The sequence below is a fragment of the Sparus aurata genome, chromosome 4 (assembly GCF_900880675.1).
Source record: "Sparus aurata chromosome 4, fSpaAur1.1, whole genome shotgun sequence".
NCBI lineage: Eukaryota > Metazoa > Chordata > Actinopteri > Spariformes > Sparidae > Sparus > Sparus aurata.
The window spans coordinates 27,251,779-27,267,101 of NC_044190.1; the positions used below are offsets into that span (position 1 = coordinate 27,251,779).

The 15,323-nt window shown below is 41.7% G+C and overlaps 2 protein-coding genes across 4 annotated transcripts; one reads left to right on the forward strand and one right to left on the reverse strand.

The window, feature by feature from the left end:
• Positions 1 to 432: 432 nt before the first annotated feature.
• mthfsd (methenyltetrahydrofolate synthetase domain containing) lies at positions 433 to 9,162 on the forward strand. Of its 3 annotated transcripts, XM_030415400.1 has the most exons (9): positions 433 to 611; positions 759 to 862; positions 1,910 to 2,023; positions 2,092 to 2,205; positions 2,536 to 2,649; positions 2,780 to 2,870; positions 4,951 to 5,063; positions 5,464 to 5,589; positions 7,124 to 9,162. In XM_030415400.1, exons 1-9 carry the CDS (start codon positions 584 to 586, stop codon positions 7,859 to 7,861), a joined length of 1,542 nt encoding a protein of 513 aa, XP_030271260.1. In that variant the 5' UTR covers positions 433 to 583; the 3' UTR covers positions 7,862 to 9,162. The 3 variants fall into 3 exon arrangements, with proteins under 3 accessions (XP_030271260.1, XP_030271259.1, XP_030271258.1); XM_030415399.1 differs by lacking the exon at positions 1,910 to 2,023; XM_030415398.1 differs by lacking the exon at positions 2,092 to 2,205 and having other exon boundaries at positions 435 to 611.
• Positions 9,163 to 11,237: 2,075 nt separating this feature from the next.
• foxf1 (forkhead box F1) lies at positions 11,238 to 15,275 on the reverse strand. The gene is made up of 2 exons (XM_030413454.1): positions 13,962 to 15,275; positions 11,238 to 12,856 (listed from the first exon to the last, which is right to left on the reverse strand). The coding sequence occupies exons 1-2, from the start codon at positions 14,929 to 14,931 to the stop codon at positions 12,693 to 12,695; spliced, it is 1,134 nt and encodes a 377-aa protein (XP_030269314.1). The 5' UTR covers positions 14,932 to 15,275; the 3' UTR covers positions 11,238 to 12,692.
• Positions 15,276 to 15,323: the final 48 nt, after the last annotated feature.

Consider the following 15,323-nt stretch of genomic DNA (forward strand, 5'->3'; position numbering starts at 1 on the left):
TTACCTTACATGTATTTTCCAAGTGGAAGTAAGTATTGCTTCCTTTTCTTTCAGCGGGCAGGTCGAAAATGCAGTATTTACATGTTTTAATGTGTTAACACTACAAGATGGACTCATTTTTATATTGCTTTTTTAATGTTCTACATAATGTTACTCTTGTTAAATAAAATAAGGTTTGCCTTTCATGTTGCCATGTCTGTCTTACACTTAAAAGGTGCTAAACAAACAGGCTAAACTTGCAGCTAGCCTTTATATTAGAAGCGGGAGGAAGAGAAAAGTAAAAAAAAAAATAAAGATAAATACTCACGTAAAGTTCAGGTATTTTCTAAAATTAACTCTAACGCAGTGTTTTGTTTCATGTTTCACGTCACCGTGTTTTTTCCCAGGCAGACCTTTTACAGTGTGACGCTTCCGGTTTCACGTTTGGTAAAGTTTGACCTCCTTCAGCCGCCGTAGAAATGATAAACACTGACAGGCAGCTGTTCCCTCAGTATTATGTTACAGAGCGCACTTGTAAGATTTGACATCGTGTAGCGTAGCAGAGTGTTGTAGAAGAGACCCATTCCTGTTAACATATAACACAATGGAGCCTGTTATATTAATAAAACCTGGTAGGTTGAATGTTCGTGACGCGTTGTTGTTAAAACAACGAGAGTGTCGATGCTAGTGTGCAGACATGTTTGGCTAATGTTGCTCCAATGTAGCTTCACTGTGAATTTGTCTCAAAGCCCTTTTTTTCTCTTCTGTTTTCTCTTCAGGAGCGTCGAAGTGGGACATCCGTGAGAAAGTTTGGGACTACATCGAGGATAAGAATCTGGCGAACTTCCCGCGGCCCGTTCACAACAGAATCCCCAATTTCAAGGCAGGTTTTTATTAAAGCACATTCGACTGAAGGCTCAAGACGAACACATGTGTTACTGCAGCTATAGGCAGCTGTGAGCTAAATTAAATGCACTGCTGGTAGTTTAAGTGTTAACTGAGATATGAAGGGGAGACATTTTTAAGAAGGCTGTGACAAGGACTGTAATCAGCTATATGGTTTTGATTCAGTGTGGTTTGATTCATTCAGGGTGGACTCCTCACCGTGAACACCTGTTAGCTGTCTGTTGCAGGGAGGCCACGTGTGCACAGAGCAGTAAAGTAGAGAAGGTTTATATTAGATATATGTGTACAAACAGGTATATTTTAATAGGACATGATAGAGAGAGGTAAAGAAAAGTGATAGTTTATGAAATGACATTAAAACTTTAATTGGTGGAAGTGATTGACACTTTGAAATGAGCAAAGACAGCTGATCCACTTTCATATTCTGCTTTTCCATTAAGCAAAATGTGATATGTTCTTTGTAAACAGAGCTCATTTTAAAAATTCATGCAGGTATGAATTCAAGAAGCGTAAACTTTTCCTTTTCATTGTCAATTAATCTGTCGACCATTCTCTCGAATAATCAGTTAGTTGTTTGGTTGAAAAAAAAAAAAAAAATGTCAGAGAATGGTGGAAAATGTCTCTCAGTGTTTATCAAAGCCAAAGAAGATGTCCTTGAATGTCTTGTTGTGTCCGTAACCCAAAGATATTCAGTTCACTGTCACAGCGGATAAAAGAAAAAAGAGAATATTCAGAGAACTATGAGTTGATATCTGTGCTGGAATCGATTAATTGGTTATTAAAGTAGTTTGTGACAATTAGTTGATTGATTCGTTTTTAAATCTCTATTAGCTGTGTTGTGTTTGGAAGATTCAATTATCATAGATATTGGATGTTTAAGCTGTATGTTGAGGTAAAATCACTGCAACAGTCATGACACCCAGGTATCAGCAGCTCTTGACTGATGTTCTTAAATTCTGAATGAGTAATGGTTATCTTGTCCTGTGCATATATGCATCTCTTTCACTGTTTACTAAATGTCCAGGGTGCAAATCAAGCATGCGACAAGCTAGTGGAGCTGCAGGAGTTCAAGTCCAGCCAGACAGTCAAAGTAAACCCAGACAGACCCCAGCAGCAGGCACGCTTTGTCACCCTGGAAGTAAGTGGAAAAACACAAAACAAAACCAACTATCAACTGCCCTTTTGTCCTCCTCTTCTCCCACCCAGGGTGCTTTCACAGCCTGTGCCAAAGTGTCTGAGCTGCAGGTGTTCACCCACACAGCTGAGGTGAAGGTGGATCCTGATAAGCCTCTGGAGGGGGCCCGGCTGGCAGTGCTGCAGGTAGCACTGCACTGTGGAGAAAAAGAAACGCTGTGCTTCTGGCTGCACTACAGACATTTATTTACTTTGTCTTATCTGTCTTGTGACCATGTCAGTTTGACCTGCACTTGGGGGAGTTAAATCAGTGATTGTGTTGGTAATTCAGAAGGATAAAAAAAAAGCTGCACTTAGAATTGTTTAAGTTTATTGTACGACATCATTTCAGGACACCTCACAGCTTTGCATCTGCTGAATTTGGATTGACATAATATTGCTATGTTCATCATCACTCGCCGAATTTATTCCAAATGAAAATTCGTCGAAAAATTTTGGTGATTTTTTTTTTCTCAGGCAGGGAAAACTTTATTGGTCCCGACTCCTCGTCTTCGCACCGGTCTTTTCAATAAGATCACTCCTCCACAGGGGGCCAACAAAGAACAGCTACGCATATGCTGCTCCTCTCAGGTTTGAACAAGCTGATTTTACATGTTTTCATTAACATTTTTCAGCAAGAATTCTGACGAACAAACCCTGAAATACTGAACCTCTTCCTGTCTCTTCATCTCCTCCTTTCCCTTCTGAACCTCTTCTCCAGGGCGTTAAAGACTTCAGTGTGCCTGTTGGACTGGATGCGAAGGTGAAGGTGGACCTGGTGGTGGTTGGGTCTGTGGCAGTGTCAGAGAAAGGTAACTGTTAGTTGGCACCTCCACCAACAATTAACAACCTCACCGTAATGATTAAATTCCTTGGAGCCTGAAGATAATGCAAATTTGCCCCACTAAATAGACAGTTAATTATCATAAACGTACACCTAATAATTTACATATTTATATAGAAAGATTGGAAATTAAAGGGGCACTAAGACATTTTGTAGAAGAAATTGAATTTGAATATTTACAATATATGTAATGTACAATATATTATAATCCAAACTCAGAAATGTGTATCTTTTCCATAACTGAATAAACAAGCTGTTCTCAGAAGAAAATAAGATCCCCAGAACACTGTTTGAAGCTAGAAAGGTGGCAGGGTCCGCCTCATATAGTATATAATGTAATATTACATTTAATATTTATATATACTTGCATATTAGCATTATCTTTAGGAAGACCTACACAAATTATTTCTTTCATGCCCTTCAATAACGAAGTACCACAAAGATGACAAAAAAGTTGCATCAGGCTAAAATGAAAATAAAACTGTTTCATCATATAAAACAATATAAAAGAGGCTGTCCTTCTTAACGTTGCCTCATACTATCAGGCAATTGCTTCAACAATAATTTATCAATAAAAAAATTATATAAGAATGGCTTTCCTCAAACCATTAAATGATAACACAGACTGAAATGGAAAAACATGTTTGAATCTCATAAAAAATAAGCTTGCTCACAAAACATGGCTTTACAGTCGACTCGTCCAGCTGATCTGACGAGTTTATGTCTTAAGCTTGTTGGTTACAACTCATGAAAGTATCATGAATATCAGGCGAGTTCTGGCTTAAGTGTGCCTGCCAGGGGACGATGACTTCAGTAAAAAAAATAAAAAAAATAATGTCTGTCCTTAAGTGAAGAATGTATGTTATGACATAATTCTAGAAGTAACTGTAATCTGATAATTGAATTTAGTAACAATAACACGTTATATCACACAAAAAGCGTTTTTCTCATATTAAACGGGGAGACGGTTGGGAAAGGAGAGGTTGCAGGTTAACAAAGGGGGATGGCATCTCCCCTCATCCACCCTCAAATCTCCTGCTACAGTTTCAGACAAATGTAGTGTTGTAACAGTAATGTGTTACACAGCAACTCGTTACCCCCAACGCTTGACCTCACCGTTAAAAAAAAAACAGCAATTAAAGCAGCTGGTGTGTCCTGTGTTGTTGCTGATTTAGAGAACTTGAAAATGATTTACTTAAGTTTCAGGACTTAGGACTGGTAAGACTCTGCTATGCTTGTGTATTGTACGATGTAATGAACATCAGTGTCTCACAGAATGTGACTGTTTGTGATCAGATACTGACTCTGCTAAACCAGTTCTTTGAAGATAGGAAATTAAATCCTGTAAGGGTGGTTAATTACACCGTGGAATATGACAAGAGACCGAGGGGATATGTCGCGTAAAAAAGGTCATATTAAATGTTGTGTTGTGATCACTACATGTGTTCGTGGCCCATGGAGGCACCAGAACACCCTGTCAGGAAGATCTGAAGAAGAACAGAGATGGGAATGGGGGCAGATGTGCTTAATCAGATCCATTTTCGCTCTTTGTGGGTTCGGCTGTGTTCCGCCCTCCCTGTAGATTGTCCCATCACTCACAATGCATTTTGAACCTCATTTTCAAAATGCCAGAGATAAGTGATGCGGCGCTGCGGCGAAACAGACATGTTTACTGTAACGCATGCATTTCTAAATGGCTCTAAGTGTACAGCGCCACATGGTTCTCATAAAGCGTTTGCTGCACGGGGTTCATCCGTGTTCCCATCAGTCTACATTTTAAAGGTTATTTTTTATGAATGGAAAACATTACTGCAGCTGCCCTCAACATGTGTGTCAGTGTGTAATAATTTAGTGCCGTTTTTAGATAGGAATCCTCTGTTTCAGGCGTATTTTTAATAAACGCTGAATGTGATGCAGATGCCGCGTATTTCTGGGATCTTTCGTACATTCCAAGGGCAGAAAAATGCCACATCAAAGATGAAGTGTAATTCTCTGTATCACATGATGTCTTTTAAGAAAGGTTTTCTGGCTCCCGTCTTCCCCTGCAGGCTTTCGGATTGGAAAAGGAGAGGGCTTTGCTGACATGGAGTACGGCATGATGGCCTCAATGGGAGCTGTGAATGAGTCTACTGTGGTGGTTTCTATTGTCCATGACTGCCAGGTTAGTTTACGTCTTCTGTCATCATCTTGTAATCAGAGAATGTGTCATGGAACTTGATTAACAAAGGTGAAATTATCGTTAAATTAAAGCTTTCTGTATTTTTTTACTTCATTTTATCAAATAAAAACCTGATGAACACCACAGCATAAAATGTTACATGTCAAATGGTGCTTGTTTTCTCCACAGGGGGTGGGATAAAATTTAACATTTTAAAATAATTTATCCAAATCCTCAGTTTGCTGTGTAGTCTTGAAAATATCCACAATAACTCAAAAGTAAAACGTGATTTAAATACATATTTTACCTCTCAAAATTGGCACACAAAAAAAATTTATTGATCAAACACATAATTAAAGACTTAGTGATGTTTCAGTGCTAATTGGCATCTTTGTGCTTTCAGGTGCTGGACATTCCGGAGGAGTTGATGGACAGTCATGACCTGACTGTGGATTACATCCTCACACCCACCAGAGTCATTAAAACAAACTGCCAGCTGCCAAAACCGCAGGGAATCATCTGGACTAAGGTACATAAAAAAAAAAAACAGTTTTTAATCTTGGATCCATTACACAGCATGTCTGATGATAACATTTTATGGATTATATTGCATATTAACTCACACGAAGCACATTAACTTGGATGTTGTCGTGTTTAACACGCGGTACACAAGCCTTGTGTTTTTTTTTTGTTTTTTTTTGCCATCTATTAAAAATGGATTACATTTTATTCCCCCAATGTTGTGCACATTTTCCCCGTGGCATTAAGAATGGGATAAAATATAGGTGTTTTTGAAGGTATTGTATCAAAGTTTCCTGAAAACACTCCTTCAGACTGAGGAAATAAGCATTTTCCAAACATAAGGTGATGTTTTAACTTGTTGTTTAACCAGTTGTTGCGATAGAAAGCGATTAAAAGAGAACAGAATCGGAACTTAGGAAATTTCAAGTAATAGAATAATAGAAGCTTATTGTACTGAGATGTTGATGAAAGTTCTCAGTCATCCAGGTCACAGTAGTTCTACAAGTGCTGTATCGTAGGCAACTAGACATGTTTTCAGTTTCTTGAAGACATTTCATTTCTCATCCAAGAGGCTTCTTCAGCTCTAACTAACTGGCCTCAAGTTATCTAGCTTCTCTGCTCAGCGATGCTGCCCTCTAGTGGACATTCAATAACCCGACACCTCAGCAGAGGACTCATTCAGTCTGCCCCTGAATGCTGTTAATTTATATCTTATAACAAATGTCAGTGCCATTCTTGTTTTTTTACTCATCCTATTTTTGGTTCATGCTATCAGTAATTCTAATATAAAATAAGTTATCTTTTTAGTTTTTTTAGATACAGTACATACAGTGCATATACAGTGTAAACTTCGAAGGCACATAACAACTCAGCTGTAGATGCAAAAGACTGAAGAACACTGGGGAAAAAAGCAGTAAGCAACAGCTGTATTTTAATGTGAGTCTCGATGTTAAACTGCTTCTGATTTACTGACTCTGGCAGAGAGAGATTCCTGTGTTTCTCCACCTGATAATCTGTCTTTAATAAGACAAGATGGGGACATTATTCTTACTATGTGGAGAGTTTTTGTGTAACCTCTGGGTTCCTTAAGACACACTTGTAAGTAAACAGGACCCAGTGACCTCACTGGCAGGAAGGCCATGTCTGATCATCAAAGGCTCCTCTGCCCAGCCAGCCTGGCTCTGCAGGGGCAGGGGAACGACGGGTCAAACAGGCCAGTGTAAAAACAATAGCCCCGTATATCCTTTACAGGACTGCTCAGCATCAAAGGCTGCCAAGACACTTAAAGGTCCAACAAATCAAGAGAACAGACTTTATTTTTAACTGCTGGGGAAGTGAAATGTCCTGCCTCTATAAAAAAAATATTACCGCAGTATGGGCTGTGAGCAGGATGGAATAATACCAATTAATTTGTCAGCTTTCACTTTGTTATTAAATCAACTCATCCTCAGGTAGCATATGGAGCATTGGCTCAGAGTAATGTGACCCCCCGCCTTCCCTTTTTTCAGCCTTACTGAGCCTGTCCCGTTTTGTGTCTTCAGCTGGACACTGAAAAGCTGGAGAGGATCCCCATCCTGAAGAAGCTGCGTGCTCTGGAGGAGCAGGCTGGAAAGGATGTGACACTGGGGGCAGCGCCTGTTAAAGCAGAGCCCGGTTTGCAGACGGGTCAACCCAGAGGGCCAGCCAGGCGAAGGCCACGGCAAAACACACGGCAGGATCCTGAGGGAGAATCCAAACAGGAGAAAAGAGGGGAGTCGGAACAGAAAACCAGACAGCGCCCGGCTAGAGTGAGGAAAGAAAGCAGGGGAGATGGTGCGGGAGGTAAAGAGGGAGAAGTCGGCGAGAGAGGAAGGGGAAGAAGAGGAGGAAACATGAAGGAAAAAGGCACAGAGGAGGGTGGAGGTGAGGTCACGTCACAACGTAAGCTCCCTCTGACTGTGACCACAGTTTACCTGGGGGGTATCCCGGCCGGGCTGCGTGTCAGCGAGCTGAAAACTGCCCTCAGAGAGAGGGAGGCCGGCCCGCTCAGGCTCACCTGGCAGGGAGCTCAACACAGGGCCTTCCTGGACTACAGCGACCCTCAGGCTGCAGAGCAGGCCCTGGAGGCTCTGCAGGGTCTCAGTCTGAATGGTCACAGTCTGCAGGCTGAGCTGGCCAAGAGCCAGCGGGGAGGCAGGAGGTCTGGACAGACCAACAGGAGACCGAGACCGGCGACAGCTCCCAAAACCAAAACGGCACCAGATGCTGAGAGTGACGGCGACAAAGTGACTGAGCAGTAACAGCAGCAGGCAGTATGCTAAATGCTTAATCAAAAGTTTGTTTTTTTTTGTTTTGTTTTTTCTGCATTTATTGCAAGTTGACCTCCGTTACATGAACCTTAAACATTAAAGGTGACTGCTAAGGCTAATGAGCTGAACACACTGCGAATAAAACACACGACGCTAAAGCATTTGACTAGAAAAGTGACTTGTACATATCAATTCACGATACTTAACCACTTGTATGTGCCTTTTTATTCACACACTCTTTGCGGTGTGTGTTACTGTAGATCCTTCATTTCTTGAAGGTGTTTTTGAATAGATAGATGAATAGATAGTTAGATGGAAGCTGTTGCTCCAAGTGTTGAGTGGATTTCTTTCAGTATTACCTCCTCCGAGAAGGTCGGGTTTTCAGACCTCTATGTTTTCTTGTTGGTCATATTTCAGAAACATTTAACATAAGGCCGTGAGCCAAAGAAGAACTGGTTAGTTTTTTTGTTGCAGATGTAGTGCCACCATGTGGTCATTTAATCAACTCATACAATCCTGATGAGTCCTGAGCCATGAAGTCGAAAAGGAACATTTTTAGTAAAGCCTTGCTTTAACTATTGTGTAAGACCAGTGTTGGGCCACCATGTTGATTTCTCTTCTTGTTCTGATTTTGCCTGTTCTTGGCTTTATTGATGCGGCAGTTGAAGAGTGTCAGGAAATGACAGGAGAGAGAGAGAGACGGGATGGCATGTAGCAAAGGGACACAGGTCGGATTCAAACTCACTCCAGTGACGAGGGCACAGCCTCTCTATGTAGGGCGTACGCACCACCAACCGAGCTATAAAGGCGCCACATGTTGAAATTTCTTCGCATAACATTTCATCCAAACTTTAATCAAAATGTGGAGCCTGTCAATTACCCTAAAAACATAATTTTTTTCTTTTTGTAATTTATTGCAAAATTTCGGGCCTGTTGTGCAAATTTTATAAGATGCGTAGACACCCAGTATAACACAACGTGATGCATTTAAACAGTCACAACTTGGTGATGATGACTGTGACTCGGCTGAGACGTTGTACAATTCGTCCCTGCGCATAACCCAGGGTTTTGATATTTTCTAAATATCAACGTGAAAGTCTATCAGTGTATGTCAACGTGGTTCTAGATGAGGATTATAGACGTCTAAACGACACATTTAGAGATTTGTTCGGCCTCGTTTGAGCTGCGTTTTGAATACTTGCTTTGGTTTTTCTCTGAATATTTTACGACTTTATATATTTAAACAGTCATATTTGTTGTTGTTTTTGTTTATTAAAAAACCCTCCAACGTATTTGTTGTATTCTGTTTGTTTGATGCATATTTTGTCTCTACTAAGGCATGTGACTGAACTGGTACCGGTTTAATGTCTTTTTTTTTTTAAGAAAAAAAAAAAGAAAACCACAGAGTAGTTTCTTACACTCATTTTGTTTCACCACTGGGGTCAAGTGTTTTGTTTTTTTGGTTCGTTTATCATTTTGATGGAATTAATGGGTGGCTGTGGGTTTTATTCCCACTGCCACCTTTTAGACTGTTGATTTAACAAATGTTTTGAGGGATGTTACGCTGTCATGTTGTTTTACAGCAATTGAGAAAGTACACTGATTGCACTTCTGTTAATCAAACTGAAGACTTTTTGTCAAATCCAAGCTCGCTGTCTAGTTGCGATTTAGCCCTGTTGCCCCTGACACTGTCCTGCTTGTTTTCCTGAAAAGACATTATTCAAACTTAACCAGAATATCTCAGACCAACTGATCAGCTTTTGACAAAACTTGGTAGACCGGTGGATCTCGCACAAATGCAAAGACAATACACTTTTTAAAGCTTTAAATTGTTAACAATCTTCTCCAAATCTCTGGATTATGCAACCAGTTCCTGTTTTCTTGACGGCTAACGTTTCCCTTTAGGATTAAAGTTCCCTCAAGTCTTGTTTTGAAAATCTGTCTGCAGCCGTAGTGGTTGTTTTTAAGACATATTAACAAACTGCAACACTAGAAAAGTTATTTATGTACGACTCGGACCGAAGCAACAAGTAAACGTGCATCACGCCCCCTGTAATGTTCCCGCTGCCCAGACGATCACCTGGTCCCTGATCAGTCTTGTGTCAGTCTGCAGCACCAGATAAGTGTCCTGTTTTCGCTGAACTGTTGATTGTATTTAGACACAAGCAACACGGCATGTCTGTCCGCACAGAGCAGGCCTCTGGCTTTTTATGGAGCTGTCATCCAGGCCTGGCGAGGGGAACAGCTGTGGAGCCCCATCTCGCTCCCCTCGGCCCCACCAGGGCTCTGAAGCGTCAGCAGATGTCATCGGTCTGTTAATGTGCCGTTCCACTGCTGCTGCTGAGCCGTCTTATCCCCGCGCTCCGTGGCATGCTCGTTTTACTGGGGTTCAGTCGGTGGTCATGTTGTGAGATTTCAGAGAGCATTTAAAACGCAGCGTGTTTACAAGCAGAGGTACAGCTGTATGTGTGAGCGTACACCTCGACAGCATTACTTACAGAACAAAGTGAGTGAGGCGACGTCTTGGATTACAATTCGGCTGCTTTATCCAATTTCCAGGAGGTGTGCAGGACAGAATTAGGGCGATCATAAAAATAGATCTCTGTCCGCCATGTTTTGATTTTTTTTTTTTTTTTTTTACATTACTGTTTTAAGATTCAGCACCACAAAGTTCTCTGAGACTGAACGTTAAGGGATTTCACATCTTAAGTGGCTGATGAAACTGACGATTTTGACTTTTGCAACGCTTATGATAAACCGATTATTCAGGAGAACTAGCTCGTGTGCCTTTTTGTAATGCGACCAGTGGCTGTAGTGTTATCATGGCCCAATCAGCCATTCACTTATTCATTATTTGTACATTTTGCAGGTGGACTTTTCTGCAACATTTAAAATGTAAACTCTTTTTAGGAGAAACATAACTTTCACCCACACAGTATCCCTTCATCTTTTTTCATGTCAAACCAGTTCAACCTTTTTTTTTTGTTCCTTTTTATAATTTAATTTGAGATTTTTATTTCCTTAATCCTTTATTTGTGTATATTCGCTAAATGTATATGCATCTTTGACCCCTAAACTGCCCGGCAGACAGAATGCACTTCATGAAAAAAAAAAAAAAATGCACAAATGTAAATGTAGCAGAGCTGCAGGTGACCACAGGCGGGTGAGATCTCTGCATCTGTTTTTTTTCCCCCTGACCTTAATTTTAGGCGTACACCCTTGTTTCACACTGCACGACCGAACTTTTAAAACCATTTATTTGAAATCTAGAATCAATTATTAATCTAAAACGTGTGTTAATTTAGTGTAACATTAAAAATAACAGGCACGAGCTACTCCTGTCAGACAAAAACAGGCAACCATGAAGTGCATGATGACAAGACACCGTTTATTCTATAGCTTAGACATTAGATGAATATTGTGCTTTAAATTGTTTCTGGCTTCCATATCACCAAATATTCAGCAGCTTAAACCCCACATGAAGTCAGGTTGTCCTCCTTTTTTTGGGGGGGGGGGATTGATTAATTAATTGCAAGCTTTCACATTTCTGAAATAATCCTGTTTAGTGATTTTAACTATTGTGAGGTTTTTTTTTTTGGTTTAAAAAAAAAACAAAAAACGTTTTTACCTTTTAATCACTCTTTTGCTGCCAATTTTGGGATGATTTCATAATAATGCTCACCCACTTGTGTCCCCCGTAAAACAATCCCCATGAACTATGGATGTGTCATAAAAATCGAAATACGTCTCGTTCTTTGGTGGATTTGAGCTCAAACAGCCCAACCGATATATTTTTTTATTTCTTACAAATGATTTGTTGTAATATAGCCTAAAGACCAGCCCCTCGTCGACGGACTGCGAAAATTCTTCCTAACAAAATATAAGTATACAGTGCTGAAAGTAATGTTCTACATACATCTAACACAAAACGACATAACAGTGCTTACAAATATATCCTCAATTCTTTCATTTTTAAAACAAATAACAAGCGTTCTGACAAATATTGCCAATAAAGCGTATACCTCCTTGGCCAATTCGCCTGAATTTTTTAAAATATGTAGGCCTACAGAATAAATAAAAAAAGTTGCGCTTATAGGCTATTCAAAAAAGTGCCTTCATCATTTTTTTTTTGTTTTTTGTTTTTTTTTGTTTTTACACAGTATATATGGACACATGTATGCGATGTCCATTGTTGTTCATTTCGAAAATTCAACGCTGGTATGAAAGTCCAAGAAAAAACAAACATAAAACAAAGAGCATCAGTCTAATTCGTCACAGAAAATAACAATAACAACTTCAGACGGAGAAAAATTGGACGTGTGCATTCATTTTTTTTCTTTCTTTCTTTTTCTTTTTTTTTTTTTTTTTTTACATTGGCCTATTTAACAAGAAAAATAAACATGAAGAAGAAGAAGAAGAAGTGTGAAGTGGTAGTCATCCGCTCTGCAGGACTAAGTACCAAACAGCAGCAGGGTTTCATACAGCCAGTCTTTAACCCCGCTGGTCGATGTAGACGCATGAACAAAACAAAACAAAAAGTTTGTATTATTATATATTATTATTACGTGGTTGCTTTGTGACGGGCCTTGTCTCCGCGTCTTTTGCCGCGTGGTGTGTAAAAATACAAAAACAGTACAGAAAAAAGTAGTCCGGGCTACTTGAAGCGGTGAGCTGTCTCCATGGGGGGGCCGGGGCAGGCCTCTCTCAGTGGTTATTGTACTCGTTTTTCTTCGCTTCACCCTGCCTGCCTGCCTGCCTGCCTGCCTGGCTCCATGCCTGTCACACCGGGCCCTCTGGGTTCTGCACAGTGTCCGTGAAGGCATCACATGACGCAGGGCTTGATGTCCTGGTAGGCGACCTGTTGGTGGTGGTAGTAGGAGCTGCTGCTCGGCGAGTGCATCGCCGAGGACGTCATGGCGTTGAAGGAGAACACGAACTCCTTTCGGTCGCACATGCTCGGGGACTGGGAATGGTACCGAGGAATACCTGCGAGGAAAAGGTGAAAAAAAAAAAAATAGGGGTTAAAAAAACAGGGAAGTCTTTAGTGACACAAGAAAAGAGTTTGACCTCTGAAAAAAACCAAAAACATTTAAAATAATGAAATGATCACATTTGCTTTTACTGGTGATTAATTGTCAATTATCCATGACGTTTCCTCCCCAGCAGCCGGTCCTGACTCAGGCTGTTCTGAATCCACTAATAATAATAATAATGATAATTATAATTATAATAATGATGTTGTAAGAACTGTATACAGCTATGCTAAATTAAAATGAGAATTTAAATGACTCCACACATCTTCCTCGAAAATCCATCGAGAGATTTAGTTTTGTTATTATTAAATTTGCAGAGGCCAGATAAGACCTCCACTCTGTTTTATACTCCCCGCAGTCCGTTTAGCAACCACGATTAAGATTGTCAAAAGGCGGAGGCGGGCTTGCAGGGCTAATTGACAGTGGCTCTCTTGCACGCCAGTCCCGCAGGACTCCGGGCCTCGGGGCAAGGCAGGCTGGTTCCTGACCGCGCTTGTTGTTCTTGCCCGGAGATTGGCACTGCTCTAAACTGTCCCGGCAGACCCTCCCTGCCCCTTTGTGACTATCTCCCTCTTCTCCCTCTTCTTCCTCTTCTTCTTTTTATTTTCTTTTTTACCACTTCCAGAAACCGAAACCGTGCCTTAAAAAAAAAAAAAAATTAAAAAAAATCCTGATATCTGGGTTTTATTTTGAAGTCTGTTAAATTGGAAGCAGGACAGAGAAGAAGCTTAATTTTCGTGGGAGAAATGTGTGTTTTATTCGGGGCTGCATAACTTTGCTTTAATGCGTTTGAGCTGATTTCTTCTTCTGTGTTTTGTAGACCGGAAATTAAAAATAGAGATATTCACACGAGGTTATGTCACGCTCCTTATTTTTGTTCCCTTTAGGCCCACATTTGGCGTTACACCATAAAACTCTTTGAAAGAAAAATATAATTTAGACCTTCTAGTAATTACATCGTTTGGTGTTTGTAAATGTCACCGCATCGTATATTTTCTTGTTCCCTTTATAAAATCCTCTGCAGTTTTCTGAATTAGACGGGATCATTTCGAGCTTACCTTGTAAATCTGTGGTGCTGTGCCCGTTCTGGTGAAGGTACGACTGGTCTAGTGAATGCGTGGGCAGGCTCGGCTGCAGCGGGTTCGCCCCTGGATTACAGGGAGACAGAGGCTGCTGCTTGATGTAAGAGGCCCCGTTATTGAGCGAGGCCGAGGGGGCCGGGGCCCACGCCGAGGCTGAGCTCGAGTAGACGGGGTGAGGCTCCATGACTCCCCCGCTGGTGAGCAGAGGGGAGGCGGAATTGTCGTGGTGGGCATAATCACTCCCAGTGGATCCCGTACAACTTCCCATGTAGGAATGTCCACTGTTGGTCGACAAGTGTGACATGGTGTGCCCGGACAGACCCATCCCCTCCATATTACCTGCCAAGTGTCCATTCATCATCCCGTCCAGAGACAGGCTGTTGGGCGGACAGGACAGGCCCCCGCCGCTCCCCTGGAAGTTGTAGGACTCGGGGATGTGGTTGAATCCCAGGCCGTTCATCATGCTGTACATGGGCTTCAGCGCCTGACACTTGCGCCTGAAGCCCCTGGGTCTCCTTCTGAAGGAGCCTTCCTCGAACATAAACTCACTAGCCGGGTCGATAGTCCAGTAGTGGCCCTTCCCTGGCCGGCCGAGGCCCTTGGGCAGCTTTATGAAGCACTCGTTCAGGGACAAGTTGTGACGCACGGAGTTCTTCCATCCCTGGTATGAGCCCCTGAAAAACGGGAAGCGGCTCTGTAGGAACTGGTATATTTCACTGAGCGTCAGGCGCTTGGTTGGAGAGCTCTGGATAGCCATGACTATTAAAGCGATGTATGAATACGGGGGCTTCTCGGGTCTGCGGATCCCTGCGTTTGTCTTTTTGGTTTTCGTAGTGGAGGAGGCGGTTTCCATCACCGCCGTCTGTCCGTGCGGCTTCTCCGGAGCAGACATCGGGCTGCTCTGAGCAGGAGTCTGCGCTGGGGGCTGCTGGACCTCTGCCGTCATTGGTAGGACTGAGTCTTCGAGATGGCAAAAGAAAATGGTTGATTTCCACCTTCCCAACACTACAAAGCTGGACACAAATTCGCTGACATAAAGAGCCAAAAAAAAAAAAAAAAAAAAAGGAGAGAGAGAGAAGTGGGTAAACTTAACGCGCGAACCAAAGACGAGACTTCTCTTCTAAACTTCTTCCGTCTGGTTCCGTCCTGCAGCAGTCTGAAGCCGAACCGCCTCGTAGGCTACGCAGCGTCCGAAATATGGGATAAGGAGCAGAACAGGAGCCGCTTTCCACTTCAGTTGGTGTGTTGTCGTGCGTCCGAGGAGCTCACTTTTTACTTATCTGTTGCCATCAGCGCATTGGAAGCTGGATGTCTTGGCCATCCTAACGTTGGGACCCG